Source organism: Sorex fumeus, unplaced genomic scaffold, assembly GCF_029834395.1.
Source record: "Sorex fumeus unplaced genomic scaffold, SorFum_2.1 ptg000036l, whole genome shotgun sequence".
Classification (NCBI taxonomy): domain Eukaryota; kingdom Metazoa; phylum Chordata; class Mammalia; order Eulipotyphla; family Soricidae; genus Sorex; species Sorex fumeus.
The window spans coordinates 3,029,928-3,050,952 of record NW_026606093.1 but is presented as its reverse complement, the minus strand read 5'-3'; the positions used below and the strand labels follow the sequence as shown (position 1 = coordinate 3,050,952).

Below are 21,025 nucleotides of genomic sequence, written 5' to 3'. Positions count from 1 at the left end.
TCTGGTTGTGGCTCCAACTTCTTGTGGCCGCATTCTCTGTGCTTCCATAACTGCCTTGCCACAAGCACTGGACTGCCTCTTCTCTGTCTCCTCTAGTAGCAAGCTCAACACCTGCGTGTATCAAATTCAATTATTTGCTCAACATTTCCGAGCTACCTGTCACATGCAGGGTGGTGCTCATGGTGCTGGGGTATGCAGGTGAACAAATCAAATAAGGAATGCCTACTTTATTGTACCGTTTAGCAGGAAAGACAAGCAGCTAGCATTAGAGAACAGTTTGGACCATTAGAAAGTGCTATGGAAAGATGGGAGTAGGACATAATGGGCTGGAGCGATAGCACAGTGGGTAGAGCGTTTGCCTTGCATGCAGCAGACCCTGGTTCGATTCCTGTGCCCCTCTCGGAGAGCCCAGCAAGCTACCAAAAGTATCTCGCCCATACGGCAAAGCCTGGCAAGCTACCTGTGATGTATTCAAATGCCAAAAACAGTAACAACAAGTCTCACAATTTGTTGTGAGATGTTACTAGTGCTGGCTCAATCGAATCGGTAAAATTTAATGATGAATTTAATGATGACATTGAATTAGTATTGTAAGATCTTCTTTTTCACCTGGACACAGTTCAAACCAATGGTCCCCAGGTCCTTGAGACCATTTTTTATACTCTCTACTATTTCTGCTCCTGGTAGCTTTCTCTAACCAAGGTATGGTAATTGGATAGATCTGAATAGATTTGGAAAGAACCTTTTGGGATGTAACGTTTTTTTATATTTTTTTTATATCAGTGAAACACCATGAGGTACAGTTGCAGATTTACAATTTTTTGTGCTTGGGTTTCGATTATACAATGATCAGATACCCATCCCTCCACCAGTGCCCATTTTCCACCACCATGGATAATATCCCCCCCACCCCTATCCCCCCATCCCCCCTGCCTCTGTGGCAGGGCAATGGGATGTAACTTTTTAAACCAGTGAGACTAGGCAGGTCTTTCATAATTTCCCCCTCATTTCACAGCAACATCCCAAAAGCCTAATATTAATCCAGCATACATAGAAAGTTATCTCAGAATGGAGAAACCCTGGGGGCCGAAAGGAGCAAGTGACTGGCACATCTGTAACTCTACTTGCAGCAAGTGTCAGTAGTTAGAAACTGATAGAAGTGTTTTAGAATCACCTGGAGGTTTAACCTGTAGTCACAGGACTCTGTTCAGTGAACCATTCCCCAGGTGATTCTGATGCTGGCAGTTTATGGAATTGTGCCACAGCATAGGGTAGAGGGTGGCACAGGACTTGGTCTGTGGTGGGAACTCTAGAGAGAGTGCTGGACATTGGTGGTCCTCAAATCTTAATTTGCATCAGGCTCACTTGTAGGGTTAAACTGCGGGTTGTTGGATCAACCCCCAGAACTTCAGGGTCAGTCCCAACTCTATGCATTTCTAAACAGATGCCACCAGTGTAGCGGGCCCATAGACCACATTTTGGGACCCACTGAGGAAAAGCATTCAGGACCAGTTGTGTTTTGGGAATTAGAGTTTCTGTAAACTTATTTCCCATGGACAGAGTTGAAGTTAATTTGAAGATGATAAAACTAAACCCTTGTTTGGAAACATCCATGCAAAGAGATTTGAGATGCTAAGTCAGAGTAAATTTCTTCCCTGACAAAAATTGTCACTGCTCTGTGATTCTATGTCACATCTAACCTCTCACCAGGATAGTGCTGGGAAATGTTCAACAACCTCTTGGGGGCCAAGAGTAGGGTTTGGGCTGCTCTCTTGTGTTTGTCTACTTCATCCACCATGGTCAATTCCAAGATGCCATCATGAAGTTATAGAACTTTCGAGTGGAAAAGGAAACACAGTGACTCTCTACAGTCCATTCTAGCCAGCTCCAACAGGGAAACATTTACCGAAACATTTACATCTGCTTTGTGCAGGGCACTGCCTTCAAGTACTGTAGCACTGTAGCACTGTCCTCCCATTGCACATCGATTTGCTCAAGCGGGCACCAGTAATGTCTCCATTATGAGACTTGTTGTTGCTATTTTTGGCATATCGAATACGCCACTGGGAGCTTGCCAGGCTCTCTTGCAGGATACTCTTGGTAGCTTGCTGTGCTTCCCGAGAGGGACGGAGAAATCGAACCTGGATCGACTGCATGCAAGGCAAATGCCCTACCCGCTGTGCTATATCGCTCTAGCCTTCAACTACTACAGCAGTTATATCCTTTTATGGAGGATCTTCATTACTCCGTGGGGTGCAAGTTCCAGACTCCAGATTAAGGACGGCTTCTCACTACACTGTGGTTGCAGGTGTAGGAATTGTTCTCTGAGTATATACTTAAGTCTCTGTCTTTTCTGCCCTGTTGACTATAGAGCTTATGAAACACTGCAGTTTTGCCTCTAAATTCTGCACTCAGTTTAGGGTTAAGGTAGAAAGCCTTTTAGGAAAGATTTCCCTCCCTATACCTCATCAGATGGTTTCAGATCTTCTGCTCTATTGGTAAGAGCTAGAGGCACTTCACACACGAAGCTCAGGGTCTCTGGGTACAGGGGTACAGTGAATAATATAATGGCAAGGGCTGGAGTGATAGTACAGCAGGTAAGGCCGGGTGCAATCCCTGACATCCCATAAGGTCCCCCAAGCACCGCCAGGAGTAATTGCTGAGTGCTGAGCCAGGAGTAACCCCTGAGCGTTGGTGGGTGTGACCCAAAAAGAAAAAAATAAAAAGAAAAGAATGTAATGGCAAGATCAAATACCACTGAGCTAAAATCCCAGGAGGTGACCCACCTGTTTAGTAGATAGTAGGTATTGAGGAACTTTTTCAAAAACTTTAACAACAGTGAGTCAGATAAGATTCCTCTTATAACAGAACCAAGGTTCCCTTAAGTTCAGCTCATGATCAAGGAAAAATATTTAAAAAATAAATGATGCAGAAGGTAACAGTGGACCCCTGCCCATGCAGACAGAACCCGATTCCACTCCTTTGTCTCCTCTGGCTGCTGTTCACACTGTTTCCTGGCTATAACCCAATTCTGCTTTCTCTCTTTCCTAACTTTCCTTCATCTTTCCAGATGCAGGACGCTATGGGCTATGAGTTACCCTGGGTGTATTTTGTCAGTCTGGTCATCTTTGGATCCTTTTTCGTTCTAAATCTGGTTCTCGGTGTGTTGAGCGGGTAAGCTGACTATTTCTATGTCCTCTTTACAACGCAGCTGAGCAAGGGCCCAGGTTCCACTGTCTCCATCACCAGGATCCTCAGGGATGAGACCCTAACAGACCCAGGAAAAACAGACAAAAACGGTGTCCATTAAACCCCAAATTCTGACCCCTTGACTGGCAAGCTGTTTGGCCTCTAATGTGCTCCAGGAGGGTCCTTGGGTCCCAGTGCTGTTGGGTCAGTGTCTGGGAGTGGGCAGTGGGCGCTTGGCCATGCTCAGCTGCTGAGTGTGCCCCACTAACTATCATTCCATTCTTCCAGGTCAATGATGCCGTAGGAAGGGACTGGCCCTGGATCTATTTTGTTACACTAATCATCATAGGGTCATTTTTTGTACTTAACTTGGTTCTCGGTGTTCTTAGCGGGTAAGCAGGACCAAGGAAAAAGGTCTTGATTTTTCCATTTATTTTATTTACTCTTTGTACTATTCCTGGCTTTCTTCTTTTTCTGGCTCTGATGAACCTGGGATAAGGGGTCACCTGAGGAGCCTTGAAGTGAATGTCCTTGGCCTGGCTGAGCAGAGGGTCAACAAGTACAATCCGTGGGTTAGGGTTTCACCCTGAGACATATAGTCTCACCTGGCTCTCATCAGCTCACCCAAAACCCCACTGCCCCCAAGTCACTGTTCAGTGGGCAGGTGCTTTACCTTGTACCTCCAGAGTAGCTTAGTGATACTGTTGAAAGGGAGCTTGGAAGTAGGAATTGGAGAGTCCTAGTTTGTGTGCTTTGAACATACACTTTGCCTGTTCACTTGAGCCAGTCACAGTTGGTAACAGACTAACAGCAAAGATTTTAGATCACCCTTCATTGGGTGTGGAGCACGCCCAGAGTAAGAATTGGATTTAGAAGATAAATAAATACATCCTTGCCTCTGATTTATAGACTGAGTATTCCACCTCTGCGATTCACTTTTCTGATTTGAAAAGTGAAAAATGCTGTTTAAAGCCATATGCTATTTATAAATAGAGGAGATGGAATTTATTTTGCTTTTCAGGCTTGTAGTTGGTGACAAGTATCAAATCTACCAACTTTCAGCCTTTTCTCAGATGAAGTAAAAAAGAGGCAGACAGAGGATCGGGTTGGAGTCCCTGATAGCATTTGGGAGGCTATTGTCCACCAGGGAGTCTCATTGAATATCCTCAGCTCTAATTCTTCCTCCAGAGTTCATGCCAGCCACACCAAAGCCTAACACCTAAATGCTCCTGGTGACAAGCTCATGGGTGTTCACTCTGCTGCCTTTGCTATGCTGGGAAGGGGACAATCTCTTCAGCTCCGCTACTTTGAATAACCTTTCCTAAATTTCTAGAGACATATGGCTGGGACAAAATCATATATAAGGAGAGAGTTTGCTCTTCCTTTTTATTCAGTATATGAATAACTACTCCCAACCTCCTGCTTCAGTCTAATAAAATGTAGGAGTCTTGGAAATTGGGTGAAGGAAGGATTTTATTTTTCCTTACCCCTTCTTGTGGAATGTGACCTGTGAATGACCATGCCAACACAATGCTATTTGCTAAAGAAAAGTCCCTCAGGATGAGCATACCCTTGAGGAAAGGTAAAGCTAATGAGTAGGACAATATAATCTCATGATTAGTTGCCTGGAAGGCTTTCCTATTTATGTCCCAACACAAGAAAATGTCCCTGTGTCTATTTGTGAATATCCAAGAAACAGTGGAAAAAATTCACTTCATCACGCCTACTCAAGATAGAAGTTAACTCTGCCCTTGCTGGATACATCATATTGGACACTGCCACCTTTGAAAAGTGTAACATGTAGTTACGCATATGACAGAAAGAATATTATACCAACCTCCATGTTGTTGCAATGTAGATTTAGATCATTTGTGTAACTACCTCACAAACAGTAGGTACTGGACAATGGACTTATCATGACAATGATCATAGTTCACGGGGTGCCTGGCATCACTAGAATTATCATATAAAGTCATCAAATACTAGAACTACTTCTGCCCTTTTTAAGGTGAGGCACATGAGCTCAGGGATGTTATATGATTTGTAAAATGTCAGCCCAGGGCCTGAATCCAGCACGGCCTGGTTTCTCCTCACTTCCCAGTAAGACAGACACACAGTGCTTGAGTTTGAACTTATTAGTTCAATCCCCTATGTTGAACCATTAAAATGTGAAATTCTTTCCCAAGAGGTTAAGAACATATCTGAGCAAGTGAACCTCCTCCCTGTCAGAATCTAAAATGGAGAGTGAATAGCACTAGACTGGCAGGACCCCACTGAAGCACAGTAACTGCCCACATTCATTTTTTTTGCCTCCCACACAAATGCAAACATTTTTCTTCCTGGTGGTCTCAAAGCTGAAAAGTGAAGTGACAGCTACTGTTGGTGAGCCATATCTTGGCCTGACTCAATCCCAATAAGATGGGTTGTATATAAACATCTACCATAACATGTCATAATACTCAGAAAAGTTAGTTGATTTTGAAAAGGCACTTTAAGGACTCAAAACCTTTTAAACTAAGAGTCTTTGGTCTCTCCTGAAGACTGTCCTGACACCTACTTCCCAAGGCCTTGATTCCCAAGGCCTGTTCCCTGCAGTTCCAAGAGATTTTCTAGAACATCTCTCCAACCCTGATTAAAATCAGGCCTTCTGCCTGAATAAAGAAGGCCTGTGGGCAGGCATCTACCTCCTTGGCTTCAGAAGGCCTCTTACAAAATATCAAGAGAACTGGGGAGGGCTGCCCTAGTTCCATGTAGTGACCAAACCTGAAATCGGATTCCTGTTGGCTCACCACAGGGCAAGAGTTGTTTCAGTTTGCAGTCAGTTTCTTGGCTAGTCAAGAAGCAACGTAATAGTCATCAAAAGAATACTAGTAGAATGTTTACTCATTCATTCATCAGACTTCTGATTTAAGGCAAGCTTTGGAAATCACTGAAAAAAGTTTCTTAGTACTCTAAAATTCACTAACAATGGGGCCAGAGGGATAGTACAGTAGGTAGAGTATTCACCTTGCATGTGGCCAACCTGAGTTCAATCTCTGGCATTCTGTATGTCTTCCAAACACTGCCAGGGGTAATTCATGAGTAAAGAGTCAGGAGTACCCCCTGAACATTGTCAGGTGTGGCCCAAATCAAAACCAAAAAAAAAAAAAAACAAGCCCCAATAGCTTTAATAGTAACCAGCACTCTCAATATCAGGCTGTGTGGTTGGTTATTTAGGAAGATGAGATCAATTATTACTCAAAGAACCCCTACGAGATAGAATTATTCTACTTCATTTTACAGAAAAGAAATGAGATCTTGAGGGAAGTACCTAAATTTTAACAGGTGAAAATAGGAAACCCAGGATTATACCTGAGCAACTTGAATCCATAGCCTCTACTCCAGGTGATGTTGTCCTCAGAACCATTGGTTAGTCCATGTTTTTAAATTTTAGTCAAGAAGTGAGGAAGGTAGGAGTAGAAGATTCGAGGAGGAAGAGAAGCTTTGAGCAGAAGTGACCTAAGTGCAGATAACTGGAAACAGGCGATGGGGAAGAAAGGATCCTGTGGGGAACCACCGGGATGGCTGAAACACTAGCTGGGGAAAAGTTGGGCATCCCTAAAGATCTTCCCAGTTGATGAGGGAGCAGTCTTCCACACAAAAAGCACCATAGTCTTGAAGTATTCTGGAAGTGAGTGTCATAAAATCCATCAATTAAGGATAATATTTCACAGCCAAGCTCAGTAACTCATTATCATAAATTATGTTTTTCAGTCACTTAGGTAAGGTTAAATGTGCTTAGGATGGTCTTCTCCTCAAAGGAGGGAAGAGGATGTGCTTCCACTTCAAAGGCGGGAGTTCAGAGGTTTTGGTCACTGAGGGTTTGGCACCCTTTATCTGGGCCATTCATCCAGAACACCTGACATGTGCATTTGTCCAAAGGTGTTTCATGTTCATTAACTGTTGGTCCTCATAAGCCACAGGACTAATACAGCTAAGAATATTGTTACATTTACTTTCCCCTTCAGAAATCACTATCTCTGCCCTATTAGAATTAAAATAGCGATGAAGTGATTCTCAATTTTGCACTTGGACCTGGAATCCAGTGGAAGTTCCCAGACTCTGGAATCAGGTTCCTTTTGGTTTTTAAGTGAGCTGGGGCCTCTTCGATGTATTATGGATTGTCATGTAGACTTTTTTCCAACCAGGAGATGAGCATATCTCTCTCCTTCCAGAAGCTGAGCTTTTACTCCTTGAAAGTGAACTGGAAAGTGTTACCTATGATAACAAGCAGTGTCCAAGTTCAGAAGGAAATGAAAGCAAGGCTGTACATCTACCTGCCTTGTGGAAGTGGCAGAAGAGGTGACCCTGTAGAATCAATTCATAATTTTCCAGGTGTTCAGTGATCATCTCTAAAGTCATCAAAGACACCAGATTGGCAAATTCTGAACCAGTGCTCTTAGAAGAAACACAAGATTAGTTTCCTGTGAGCCTACGATCTTTTCTGTGTTGTTGTTGTTAGCTAGTCAGAACGTAGACATGTTTGGTGTCTTTCTGTTTAAGGACATCTTACATAATATTATTCACTCACCAACATTGAACTCTCACCAACTACCTCATGCTACATGACACGTGCACTATTTTCTGCTGTCACACCCTGAGGAACACTGGACGGTACTTCAGCACTGTGTTTGGAGTCCATTTCAAATGTAAAATCACTCGCAAAAAGAACAAATAGGGGAAAAAAGTTGAAAAGGTACTAACAGACCGCAGGCAAGGTACTTGCTGCAAGTCTGATCACTGAAATCAGGCAAGCTGTCACCTCATTTGACCCCCGCCGGAAATGTAATCTAGCTTTGTGCCTCTCTGCAAATGACTGCGAAGGCTTCAGAGTGTTGATTTGAGGGTGACATGTAAATTTTAGCATCCAGACCATTTTGCAGATATGAAAACTATGAATAATGAGGATTGACTGTTTTGATTATCTGAGAACCGAGAGCAGGACAGCTGTAGAGATTGGATTTTCTACCTGCACCTCCCTCTGGGCGTGCTTTAAAATTCTGAGCCCCCTGTGTCCCCACTCCTGACCTCGGCTTTAACATTGACCGTTGCTGACAAGAGCTGTGCTCCAGTCTTATGACAAATCCCAACACTGTGACTGACTGTCTAGCAGCCTCCCGTCCCTGTGCCCCACGCAGCCTGTCAGGTTAGTACTGTGTGTCTTCATTAGCTCAGTCCCTGGAGCAAACACGTGGCTGGCATCCAGGTTAGGCAATAAAAGGAGTCAGACACTGCCACTGAGAAAAATCCCTTACCATGAGGGGTCTAGAAGGGGAAACCTCAACTCACTTTTCACACAGCTGCAAACCGGGTTGTGCTGTGCCTTTCATGGGAGCTACAGGGAACCAGTGGGGCATTAGATCTGCCCCAGTGTCAAAAAGATATACCTCTTGGTTTCATCCTCCCCCACTTCCTCTGCCAGTGTTTGTTTGGGATCCCTAGAGGTAGTAAGGATATGGATGACTGGCTTTCATATCACTGGAAGATGCTATAACCCAGGACTGGGTCAGTTGTCCTGATCTAGTTTGATCCCACTCCTGTTCTCCCAGCTCCAGAAGCAGGAGGGGTAGCTGTTTTGTAACTTGGACTCAAACCCACTACAAAATAACCTTGAAGAGCTAAAGTGAACCCTTGGTGAGTTTGAGTCATTTTACAAACCCAAACTCAGGCCACAGAAAAGGAATGAGGGGTGCTATTGTGTATGAGCTGAAAGAGGGTCAAGACAGGGGCCCTGAAAGTGTAGCTGGTGCAGCTGATTTCCTAGGGAGGAAAGTGCTTTGTGAAGTGACTCTCCAGACAGTGAACCAGGGAGGCCTGACACGGGACTTGCCCAGGCCCCTCACCAACAGAAAGGCAGGGAGGGAGCAAAGCAAGTCACAGATCCCATCTTTATTATGGGTTGTCAATCCAGCCCCTTTCCCAGTCATTAAACTCCCTTGGAAGGAAATGGAGATGCCCGCCAGTTGGCAGAAATTCTAAGAAAGTGCAAGTTCAATCCAATTAGAATTGGATTCAATCAAATCTAGGAAGAAAATTCCATCGAAGCCAGAGCATCATTAAGGCAGCAATTGAGGAGAAGTTGTTAACTCGAGAGCCTCTGTGTCTCCCAATTTAAAGTTCCCTAGTTTCAACCCCACTTTCTCATAGAAATGCGAGTGCTGAAATCAGTGCTCTCCTACATGACAAAAACACAATGCAAATATTAGACATGAGGTGTGTCTAGCCACCTGTACATGACTAAGTGGCTTCAGAAGTTGCACCTTAGTTTCCCTGAGATTTGTTGGTGTGTCCTCACTTCAGGGTGCCTTTCCTCTAGAGTATTTGGTGTAAGAAATCTTTCAAGATGGTTTCTGAAGCTTATATCCCCAAATTGGTGAGAATATGAGTCATCATGTCTTTAAGAACTAAAACAGTTCTAGGTATACCAAGATTTCCAGTTCATCTCTCTCTCTCTCTCTCTCTCTCTCTCTCTCTCTCTCTCTCTCTCTCACACACACACACACACACACACACACACACACACACACAAACACACACTCTCTCTATGAACCGAATCATAGAAAATTAGGAAAGAAAGAGCCAAATTCTGTCAGAAATTTTTCAATAGGCTCTTCAAGCAAATCTCAATCAAATTCCAATCCTGCTCATTATTAATTTAAACTGAATGCATCATTTAACTTCCATGTCATTTTGATTTTATATATTTTTCCATTCTGATTAGATTTCCTTTTTAACCAAAAGGGCAGGCCCCAGGACATTTTCTTGTATTTGGAATCCTCATTTATATCTCCATGTGAAAATGAACTGTATCTGTATTAGAAATCCTTCCAGGCATGCTAAAAGGGGCAAATCAAACTAGTAATGATACTAGAGATTGAGGTGATTACATCTCCTGAGTCTTAAATCAAATAGTGAGCTGGTAAATATTGAACAGTTGGTCTTTTGAGGGGGAAAGTCCTGGTCTGAAATATTTGCCCATTTCCATGGTAAAAATAGCCCCATCATGGCCAATTTCAAGCCACCAAGGAAATATCCTTCGAGCCAAGTTGGGAAGTGATGTGCATAGCTGGTGAGTGGACATCAGCACCTCGCTTGTGCTGACACCTCTAGTCACCCAGTGACCTTTGTGAGATTTTTCAGCTGCCACCCAATACTGGAGGAAATGGCAGGTCATGTTACCTATCAGATGTGGAGGCTTTGGGGATCTTTATTTGGGAGAGGTTTCCAGGTCACTGTGTAACAGTCACAACATTGAAAGGCAAAGTCTGTGAGCATAATCCATTAAAAAGGGGGGGGGAGTATATTTTATCCATTCTTTTATACTCTCATTTCCTGTTCTAAGACTGTTCCCTTCTGCCACTTTCCAGCTATGTGAGAGTAAATACAAAATGGGGTGGGAGGGTGACTGGAGAGAGCTCTTTGTGGGAATTAGGGGTGCAGGGGTGGGTTTTTCAGTGCAAAGCAACTAATACTGTGGTTTTCTCTTATCTTCATCTTTCCTTCGTGTCCTGCCCACTCCACTTCTGCAATCCCCTGCCCCTCCCCTCTGCTCTCTCACCAGCGAGTTTTCCAAAGAGAGGGAGAAAGCCAAGGCACGGGGAGATTTCCAAAAGCTTCGAGAGAAGCAGCAGCTGGAAGAAGACCTCAAGGGCTACCTGGATTGGATCACTCAGGCAGAAGACATCGACCCTGAGAATGAAGACGAAGGCATGGATGAGGAGAAGCCCCGAAACAGTGAGCAGCCACCCTCTGTCTTGAGCGGGGTTCTGGGGGAGGGAGGAGGTGGCCATGTGGATGGCACAAGCCTTCCCTATTGGTTTTTCTTGACAATGGGCCTGCCAGCATGGCATTTATCTCCCTGGCTGCGATCTTTGGCTCCGTCTAGAAATTAGGAACAAGTGTCATGAAGTAACAGCTCTCGATCTATAAAGCCTCAGAGTCTTTTCATAATCTTTGCCTTTAAAACATCGTTCAGATCTTGCTCAGCTGCACTCTTTATTTTTTAAATAGGCTATTCTCCATCTCTTTGGCCAGGCTGGGGCGCAGGGGCCAGACTTCCTGCACCAGAACTGCTCAAATGGTGTTATTTATTTATTTATTTGCTTTTGGGGCCACACCCAGCGATGCTCAGGGGTTACTCCTGGTTCTGCACTCAGGAATTAGTCCCGGTGGTGCTTGGGGACCATATGGGATGCCGGGAATCGAACCTGAGCCGGCCTTGTGCAAGGCAAACGCCCTACCCGCTGCACTATCTCTCCGGCCCAAATGGAGTAATTTAAACCAAGAATCTTTCTATGAGACAAGATGCTTAGGGCTTGGACCCTTGATTTTCAAGCACCATTGAACTTTCCTCATAAGATCTGGCTATATGCTAAGTAGAAGGGCTGAGAAAGCCTGGAGGAATTTGACAGAAAACAACCAACTTAGAGAAAGCGGAAAGAGCTCAGTTCTCCATGTGGCACTATTGAACAGCCTGTTGCTCAGGTAGTAAAGGGAGATAATGTTGACTCAGGTAAAGGAAAGACAGCGAGTCATGGAAATTTCACTTTGCATCAGGGTAGCCTTGCTTATGGGTGTGGTCCCTGATAAGCACACAGGAACCTCCTCAGAACTTGTTAGAAGTACACACTCTCAGAGCCCACTCGAGGTGACTGTGTCAGAAGCTCTGGGTTTGAAGAACTCTCTCAGGTGAGTGTGCTGCAAGGTGCACTGAGGACCATAGAGCTTTCTCCAACTCCTCTCTTATCTCATCTGACCTCATCCTTTGTGGCACCACCTGTGCTCTTTCCTCCTCTTTCTGTGTGCTAATGCTCCCCCTTTCATTTTTCTTGTTTGGGTAGATACTTGCTGTCTCCTAAGCACTTAACTTAAAACTGTGTTCCTAAGCACTGAGGATTTAGAACGGCAAAGGAATTGAACAGATCAAGAGGCTGACCAAAAGAAGGTTTCCACTTGTAGTTAGACAGTGAAGGGGAGAAAGCCCATAATGCACTTTAAGTAGATAGGGCAGTGGGACTCTGGGAGACTAATCAAGGGAAAGTGGGGTGCCCACCATTGCTCGAATGCATCTGTCCTTAAGGAGGCCAGAAAGAGCATGGAATAGACAGGAGAATAACCCAGAGGAAAATAATAGTTCTCTGTTAGGAAATTGAAGTATTGGGGGAGTTATGTGTTTTCATATACATGTTAACAAATAGATGTAAACATAGTGAGTTTCACTTCTTGTCATCATTGAGTCAACATTAATGATGCTGGTTTCAAACCTTTCCATCTTCCACACTGGGTTTCTGAGTGTTACGACTCATTTGTCTCTGACTTCTAACTGGGAATCTGAAAGAAGGAGCTGGTACAGAAAGACAGGAAAAAAAGAGCCCACGATGGTAAGAGCAGAATCTCTGCTCCCTCCTTTCAAAGACTGACTTAATATACCCATCAGCTACTCCCTTTTTTTACCAGCTAGGCCCAAGATGCAAATACAAAATTAAAACACATACAAAAAAAACACCCAGCCACCAGGGACAGGTAATAGCATAATTTAATAACTGATCTGCACACTCTACGAAGTAATTTTACAAGTTGGAATATGAAGCCTTTGACGAATTGTAACAGTGGACAATAATGCTATGGAGAATCCTTCTGGAGAAATTTCCAGCAGCTTCAATTGTATTGTTGATGCAATATAGGGTGGTTGGCTTGTGGCACTGAACAGTGCAGTAAATAAATAAATTGGCCTGTGAACCACAGAGAAGCTACCGCTGGAAGATGGAAATGGGGAATCTTGGCTCCTTAAGTCAGAGAGGAACCACTAGTTCTCCATCAAATGCAATGTGTATTCTTCTTCTTAGTATGTTATGAAAAACATTTTTTACCCACTACTTGTTTAGCAGACTGGAGCGATAGCACAGCAGGTAGGGTGTTTGCCTTGCAAGCGGCCAACATGGCTGACCTGAGTTTGATTCCTCCACCCCTTTTGGAGAGCCCAGGAAGCTACCGAGAGTATCTCGCCCACACGGCAAAGCCTGGCAAGCTACCTGTGACATATTTTCCAAACAGTAACAAGTGTCTCAATGGAGACATTACTGGGCCTGCTCGAGCAAATCGATGAACAATGGGAGGACAGTGACAGTGACTTGTTTAGCAGTCACTTTTCATCCTCAAAGCTGCATAGTTGATCAGCTCTCTGCCCAAAGCAAGAGATTCCAAAGAGAAGTGTGATGCTTTCCTGGCTTTCCTATTAAATGAAGAAATCCCAAGGAATTCCCAGTATGGAGTCTTCCTTGCTCTTGGAACAGTTTTCATACATGAGGCTCATCTCCCAACATTTTTGGCTCAACTTTGTGAAGGGCAGGATGAACTTCTTACCCCAAAGGACACAGTCTCTGCCAAGATTTTCCCCCAGCCCAAATATGGATGGACTCGTTATCTGGAGACCATTATTCCTGTCACCTAGTACTAATGACTGGGGAAGCTGTTGGGTCTGTTTATCATACTTATCAACCATGTCCTAGCAGAATAGATTGGGAGTATACCTTCTTTGATTGTAGAAGTGGTAGAAGAACAGTTATAGGGAGATAGGGCAAAGTAACAAGACCTAAAAATAGCAAGATATGCATAGTAAAAAAGACATTTGTAATAAAATCAATGTGAGACTTAGAAATGGAGCCAGGAGAAGAATCCAAAGCACTGTGTCTATTGGGGAAGTTCTATTAAAAGCACAGTTGTTGTGTTCAGATTCTGAAGGAATTAGAGCTCTCATAGATTTGTGGGAAAGACACATCTTTGGCCCAGGAACTATATTCTTATTCTTATTTTCATTAATTCTTTTCTTTCTCTTGGAAATAAGAGGAGAAGTGCTACACAATATATGTGTATTTCAAGTAAAGCATTTTCTTAATCTTTGGTATAATTGCTAAAAGATTATGGTAGAATGTATGTTCCAGTTATTGTCAGATCATAAAGTAGGTGTTTGAAGAAAAAGGGCCATTACCTTTCTTTATCAGTGACTGATGACTTTTGCTTTTAACCTGGGCAGAATCCCTGAGCAGCACTGTGTGAGACGTGGTGAGAGTGGGGGTTGACAAAGCTGTTAACAATGCAGTGACAAACATTACTAGGTAACTAAACATGCAGTTAGGATGCCCCGTTATTTGTTTTCCGGGGAAATCTACAAAGACCACTGAGGAATGAGAGGAAATAGAGGCTGGGTTGACAACAGAGAGAACAGGCATAATTGAGGTTCATTTCCTAAATAAGTGAAGTAATTTTTAAAAATCACAAAAAGAAGTGACCAGTAACCAAAAAATATATTCTAGTTCAGTATTTCTCCACTGGGGGCCAATGCGGCCTTCTGTGGAGACCCAGAATATTCCAAGGAGACAACAGGTAAAAGTCCATGAATGAGGCAAGATTAGGAGGTCTGCCAGTTGGACAGTTGGGTAGGGAAGCAACGGAAGGAAACAGGCCAAAGGATCAAGTCAAAGGAAGATTCAAAGGAGACCATGGTTAGAAAAAAGTCGAGAAACAGCTGTTCTGTTTCATTCAATCTTCCCTCCATTCATCCACCAATTAAAGACCTGAAGTGTCAGGCAATGCTATCAGCACTGGGGGCTGTATCAATGAACAGAGAAATGAAAAAATCTCAGCCTTCATGGAATTTTTATTATTGTGAGGATACAGAGCAGAAAGAAAGGTAAGAAGGCGAGGGAAAACAGAAATAGGTGAGAGGTTATAATTTTAGGTGAAGTGGCTAGGAAACTCCTTGCTGAGGAAGTGAGGAAAGCCTTGAGAAGAGTAAAGAAATGAACCATGTAGCTCTCTGGGGGAAGAGCAGTCATTCCAGGCAACAGAAACAGCCAGCAGAAAGGTTCCAAGGTGAGAGCATGGATGATAGGTGTGAAGACTAGAAAGGAGCCCTGTGTCTGAGGGGAATGGGTAAAGAGGGAGAGGCAAGTGAAGTAACCAGGGGGCAGGTCATGGAAATCACCGGAAGAACTCGGACCTTTATTAGAAACGAGCCAAAAAGTGATTGGAAGTCTGAGCTGAGTAGTGACAAGACAACCGTATATGTATCAGGACTCTTCGCTTCCATGCACAGATGAAGGCCGGGAGCCAGGTGGGAGGTATTGAGGTAGGCGATATGAGAGAGGGCAAAGTGAGGGGAGGACAGTTGTTCTGAACAGCAGTAACTGGGGGTCCTTCAGGACCAGAGAAATAGCTGAAGTAGCAGAGGAAGACAAGCGCCTGAGTTCCATTCCTGGCACTAGGTACTCTCCACCTCTCAGCATGAGCACTTGTGTCCAGTGTCCGTCCCCAAGCATCTCCCTTCCAAGCACAGCCAGGCCGTGCCAAACTGAGCTTTGCTGGGAATAGCCCCGGTTTAAAAGAAAGACAACAAAAAGTGGGCTCGTCATTTACTGATAGAGAAAAGACCACGGTAGGAGTAAAGTGCAGGGCAGGAGTAGCAAAACCTCCCTCTCGGGCCTGTAAGTTTGCAATGCTTGTTAGACATGCAAGCAGCTTGGGGAAGGGGTCTCAGTTGGAGGGTCTGCCCTGCCTGATGTCTGAAGGCTTGGATGAGGAGGCAGAGCCAGCAGAGGAGTCTTAGAGAAGAGACAGAGAGAAGGGAGGGCGGAGGCAGTCTCTGGAGTTGTGCAATCCTGAGGCAATGGCATCTAAGGAGCTCATGAGTGGTCACCCTGAGGCTCAGCAGTGGGGTCAGTGTGCCAGCACCAGAGCTGTTTGGTGAAATGGGGAGAAGCGAAGCTTGAGGACCAAGTCTCAAGTCTGGGTATGACTCACAATGACATTCAGCCTTGCTCTGCAGAGCTGTTGGCCTGGTCTGGCTGGCAGCCACGTGCAGGTTTTCTAGAAGGGCAGAGGAGGGGACTCGTGAGCCAGACGTACAGTGGCCCTGGAGGAGGGCCCTGCTTAAGCCTTCATTGTAGACAATGACAGTCTTTTTTTTTTTTAACTTTTTGGGTCACACCCGGCGATGCTCAAGGTTTACACTTTGCACTCAGGAATTTGCACTCAAGGATTTGCACTCAGGAATTACTCTTGGCGGTGCTCAGGGGACCATATGGGATGCTGTGAATCAAACCCGGGTTGGCCGCCTGCAAGGCAAATGCCCTACCCACTGTACTATTGTTCCAGCCCCGCCAATGACAGTCTTTTAGTGCCAATCACCTGCCTTTGAAAGTGGTGACAGGCATGCTTAGAAAAGGAGACCTCCTCATAGAAAAGGAGACTGTGAGACTCCAGAATTGTTCCGGGGTCAAAAAGACCAAAGAGAGATGATAATGGAAATGCCTACCCATGTTACCTCCATGTCACTTCCAAAATGGGAGCCCCTACATCTTGGTCTCCAAGCCCCTTTCCTCTAAGATTAACAGTGGTGTGATGTTGAGCATGCTCTGTGCAATGTTGAGCTTCCCTTTTTAAAAAAAATTATTTTAGGATCTCTGGTTTGCCAAAGTATTCCTAGTAGGGTTTCATGAATAAAGCGGTCCAGAACCACCCCCTCCACCAGAGAATCTACTTCCCTTGACCATTGTCTCTATGTCCTTCCCTCCATCCCCTTTTCCCCCCATTGTGGTAAGTGTCCTATTAGTGACGAGTTCTGTTTCTGTTGCATTTGGGTATCCGTTATCCCTTTCCTGTGTTTCTTTATGCCCCACATATGAGAGGAATCATTTAGTGTCTGTCCCTCTCCTTCTGACTAACTCCAGTCAGCCAAACTTCCCAATCCATCCACGTAGCAGCAAATTGCATGATTTGATCTTTTCTTACAGCTGAGCTGTATTCCATTGTGTTTTTGTGCCATCGTTTCTTTATTCAATCATCTGTTCTTGGATACTTGAGTTGTTTCCAGACTTTGACTGGACTCCTATATTCAATGCTGCAATGAATATAGGAGTGCAAATGTCTTTTTTGAATAGAGTTCTTTGACCGCTGGGGCAGATGCCAAGAAGCTTAGTTGCTGGGTCATGTGGATGAGCTTCTTTTATGAAAGCACCAGTTATCAAACCAAAGAAACCATACATTAATTTTTGACATTGGTAAAAGCACTGTTTCCAAGATCCCTGGTCTATTTTCTGGGGGGTCCAATAAGGAATAGGCTCTAGAGGGAAAAGCGAGAAAGGTGAGATGAGAAATGTTTTTCCTTTGTATTTCATCCTCAAAAGAAAAAAAAAAGCATTTATGGATCATCTAACTATGTCATTCAGACTATTTAAATGCAGTTCCAGTCTGTTAAAGGCTGCAGTCTAAGAGACATTCACGGGGATGAGCATATAAAAGACAGACCAAGGGTAGAACCACAACATTGAATTTGCACATAGATCAGCAGGATTAAATATTTACGCCAATGGTATTCAGTTATGTGACTCGGGAGCCACTTTTGCAATCATCATTAACCAACAGAACCGCATGACAGCTGCATGCCCCGCAGAGTCTAGGATAGTGTATTATTGAAATACGGAAATTTGAGGGCTTACAAGAACTGCAGGTTGCCCAAGAAAGGGCCCCATGTGGCTTGAGAGCTGCAATGTGAATATCTCTGATTTACATCATGTACACATCAAAAGCATGTGCATCATTACTGAAGCTTTCCTTTTCATATTTTAATCAGCACAATCAGTATTTACCCTGGACTTACCTTGTGGTTAGGACTTCACTGCCACATGTCTCAATTTCTGACAATCTTATTCAGTATTTTCCTCTGAGGATATAAGTAAACATCATAGTTTCCCCCCTGGGCTCAGTTCTGATCCTGTACCTGTGATTACACACTAGAGATGATCTTGACCCTCATGATCCTCTCCATGCTCCCTTAGCCCCCAGTGAGCAATACTGTGCCTTGCATTAATTCTCCCTGGTCATAATAAGAGCTCAACATCTTCTATACTGAAAAGATGTCTAAGAAATAAGGTGAAGAGGGCCATATAGGTAGGATGCTTGCCTTCAACAGGTAGGATGCTTGCTTCGCACATCTGGCCTGGGGTTCAATCCTTGGCATCCCATGTGGTCCCCTGAGCTCTTCCAGGAGTGATCCCTGAGTACAGACCCAGGAGAAAGCCCCGAGTACCACAAGGTGTGGTCCAAAAGCCAAAAAAAGAAAAGAAAAAAGGTGAGTAAACTGGAACCCAAGGCAGTTGCACTAATTATTAGTTTGGGACTTAAACTAGGCCCATTGAACTCAGTGCAGGGCTCTGCCCTATACCAAGGTGCTTCTCAAAGATCTCTCAAACCTCTATGAACAAGATCACTCCTTAATTTTCCCTCTATGCTCACAGCCTCTGGGGATATGGTTCCCAGTTTTCTTCTCTGTGGCCTACTCTGATTCACCTCATGTCTCTGTTACCCAGCAGAGCCCAAAACACAGGAGTAGCATGACATATTTAAGTCCTACAAGTGGTGCATGTCCAAGAGATGAGTTTTGGTTCAAATGCCTCCTTCTTTGCCTTAAGCTCATGTCACAGGGAAGTTTGACTGGCACCTTGAATAGATTCCTTCTTCTGCCTCTCCAGAAGTGACTTCCTGTTGGCATCACTAATGACTTCCTCTCAATGACATCTGCTCTCTCCAGTAGCTCTGAATCCTTCTTCACTCTTGGAACATGTCATTTATACACATACAAATGAGCAGAAAGTGTGGCAAAGGAAGACAAATTGCAGTGCCATGAAAGGTGTGGGGAATTCTTGAGAAGGGAGGGAACATGGTGCCTGATAGATGGTGGAAATGAGTCGGGTTGAGTCCATGATGTCCTCTGGCAGGAAGATAACTAGATCTTCTGTAGGAGTGGGAGGGTGAGAAGGCCAAAGAGCATTTGGATGGAATCCCTCTGTGGCTCAATCAGCACCAGGTGCCAGGCTGTTGGGTTTTCCTACAGTAAAGCACCTCTGCCTGTCTCCTCCAAATCACTCCACACTCAGGGAAGCTTCCTAGCACCCCTTCTAGATAAAAGGAAGTGCTAGGGCATTCATGGAGAGCCCAGGCCACAGAGTGACCATATGTGCAATAGAAAGAAGCTAGCTGGGGGTAGACAGAGCTGTGTCTTTATGAGAAATTCCCTGGACATAAAAATAATCACCCCCAGAAAATGCCTGAATACAGTGAATAGTTTTATATTGGAGAATATGGGCAATACCAGCCGAGAAAGCTACCGGAGGAGTCTCACACCTTTTTTCAGTATATGCCTTTGTCTGGGACCAACTTTTACTGCCAAACATCTGTGCATCTGTGGTAAGAACAGAGCCAGCAAGATGGGAGTGTGGGTGGGCAGCGGTGTGAGGTGGCAGGCAGCAACAAGGATGGGAGCCAGTTACAGTGCTAGGCAACACTGCAGTTTCTGGGAGATGCTGGATTACCTACAGAGCCATCAGACGTCATCCCTCTGGTGGTCTGATAGCATTGAGTTAGCAGCTGTATTTCTGGGATTGCTTATCAATTAAACAATAACCCAGCAAAGGCAGAACAAAGAGGCTGTTTTCCCTTCAAGTCTCAAGCAAGACGGGAAGTTCTTGGAGGGGGTGTTTGGATGGCCTTCTGTGGCCTGTGCCGCACAAGCAGTGGATTTCAGGTTATCAGGTACCCTGCAGGAGGCACCTTTATCTGTTTCTACTCAATCCTTGGGCACTCAGGGAGTTTTCCCAGCACCCTTTCCAGCCAAAGGAAGCTTCTTGATGCCTGGAGTAGGACATCTTCTACCCACCAACTAGAGGCACAGTCATTCCCAGTATCTTCACAGACCTCTTGACTTTCCAATAGATCCATCATCTTCCTAGTCTTTAAAGCTCTCTTATTCCCCTCCTCTCTCTTCCTTTCTCCCTCTTCTGTGATCCCCACATTGATATCAAGCCCTACATTCAGTCAATTGCAATGTTTTTGCCACAATCCCTCCTGGAATTTTCCCCTCGTTCCGTCCTTTCCACTCCTCCCCATCTCTTCTCCCATAGACTATTGGCCACCTGCCAGTCCCGCTTCCAGCCTTGTTCAGACACATTCTAGACACTATCTTCAAATCATGTTTGTAAAGCTGACATTCTAGAGCTTGCACAAAAGCGTGGATGTCTCTCCACAGACACAAAATCAAACCTAGACATCTTCTCTTGCTGATCCAAGCATCCCTGAGGGATCCCAGCCAATGGCTGGATCCCCATCACTCACTGCTCATTCCTGCAAGTAAGATCATCCTGCTTTCCAAGGAGGCAGGCTACTTTTCCAATTTTGGACATTCTTCATTTTTCCTCTCTCTTAGAACACCCCTTCCTCCTTACCTCTCACACTCCTACCCAACTGACAGCACTGTCTAGAAATTCTCTTCTTACCAATGACTCCTAAATGCTCTGCCTTGTGAGAGCTCTTCCATTCTATACCCCCGCGCATTAGCTGCCTCTCTAGTGTGAGGAGGTGGTCCAACCTTGTTCTGCTGAAGCCCTGGGCAGACAGAGATTATAACACAATAACTTATCTACTCCCCTTCTCAACATTGAGTGTAGTGACGTATTAGTGAACTGTCTCTTCATATAATTCCGAATTATACTGAATTGAACTCTCTTTAGATCAAGAGAATTAGTATCTCTCTATTTTAGTTCCTTCTTGATTGATCAATTAAGTACCCTTTGTCTGATCTCAGCTGTAAACACCTGGTTGGTTCTTAGAGAGTATATTATGATTGATGGAGTAGCAAAATGATAATAGGGTCAAGAAGTAGGCCTGGAAGAATGATAGGAAGAACTTGGAATTATAGATTTATTAAAAGAGCCAGAAGTGGGGGCAAGAGAGCTCAACCCTCATC

At 44.4% G+C, this 21,025-nt stretch overlaps 1 protein-coding gene across 3 annotated transcripts in view; it reads left to right on the top strand.

Moving 5' to 3' along the window:
* CACNA1C (calcium voltage-gated channel subunit alpha1 C) overlaps positions 1-21,025 on the top strand; it is a 784,718-nt gene that overhangs the window by 581,193 nt on the left and 182,500 nt on the right. For all 3 annotated transcript variants that reach the window (XM_056117829.1, XM_056117830.1, XM_056117828.1), the window contains exons 8-9: positions 3,071-3,174; positions 10,790-10,962. In XM_056117829.1, coding sequence (XP_055973804.1) covers positions 3,071-3,174; positions 10,790-10,962 — 277 coding nt within the window. The remainder of the gene's footprint in view (positions 1-3,070; positions 3,175-10,789; positions 10,963-21,025) is intronic.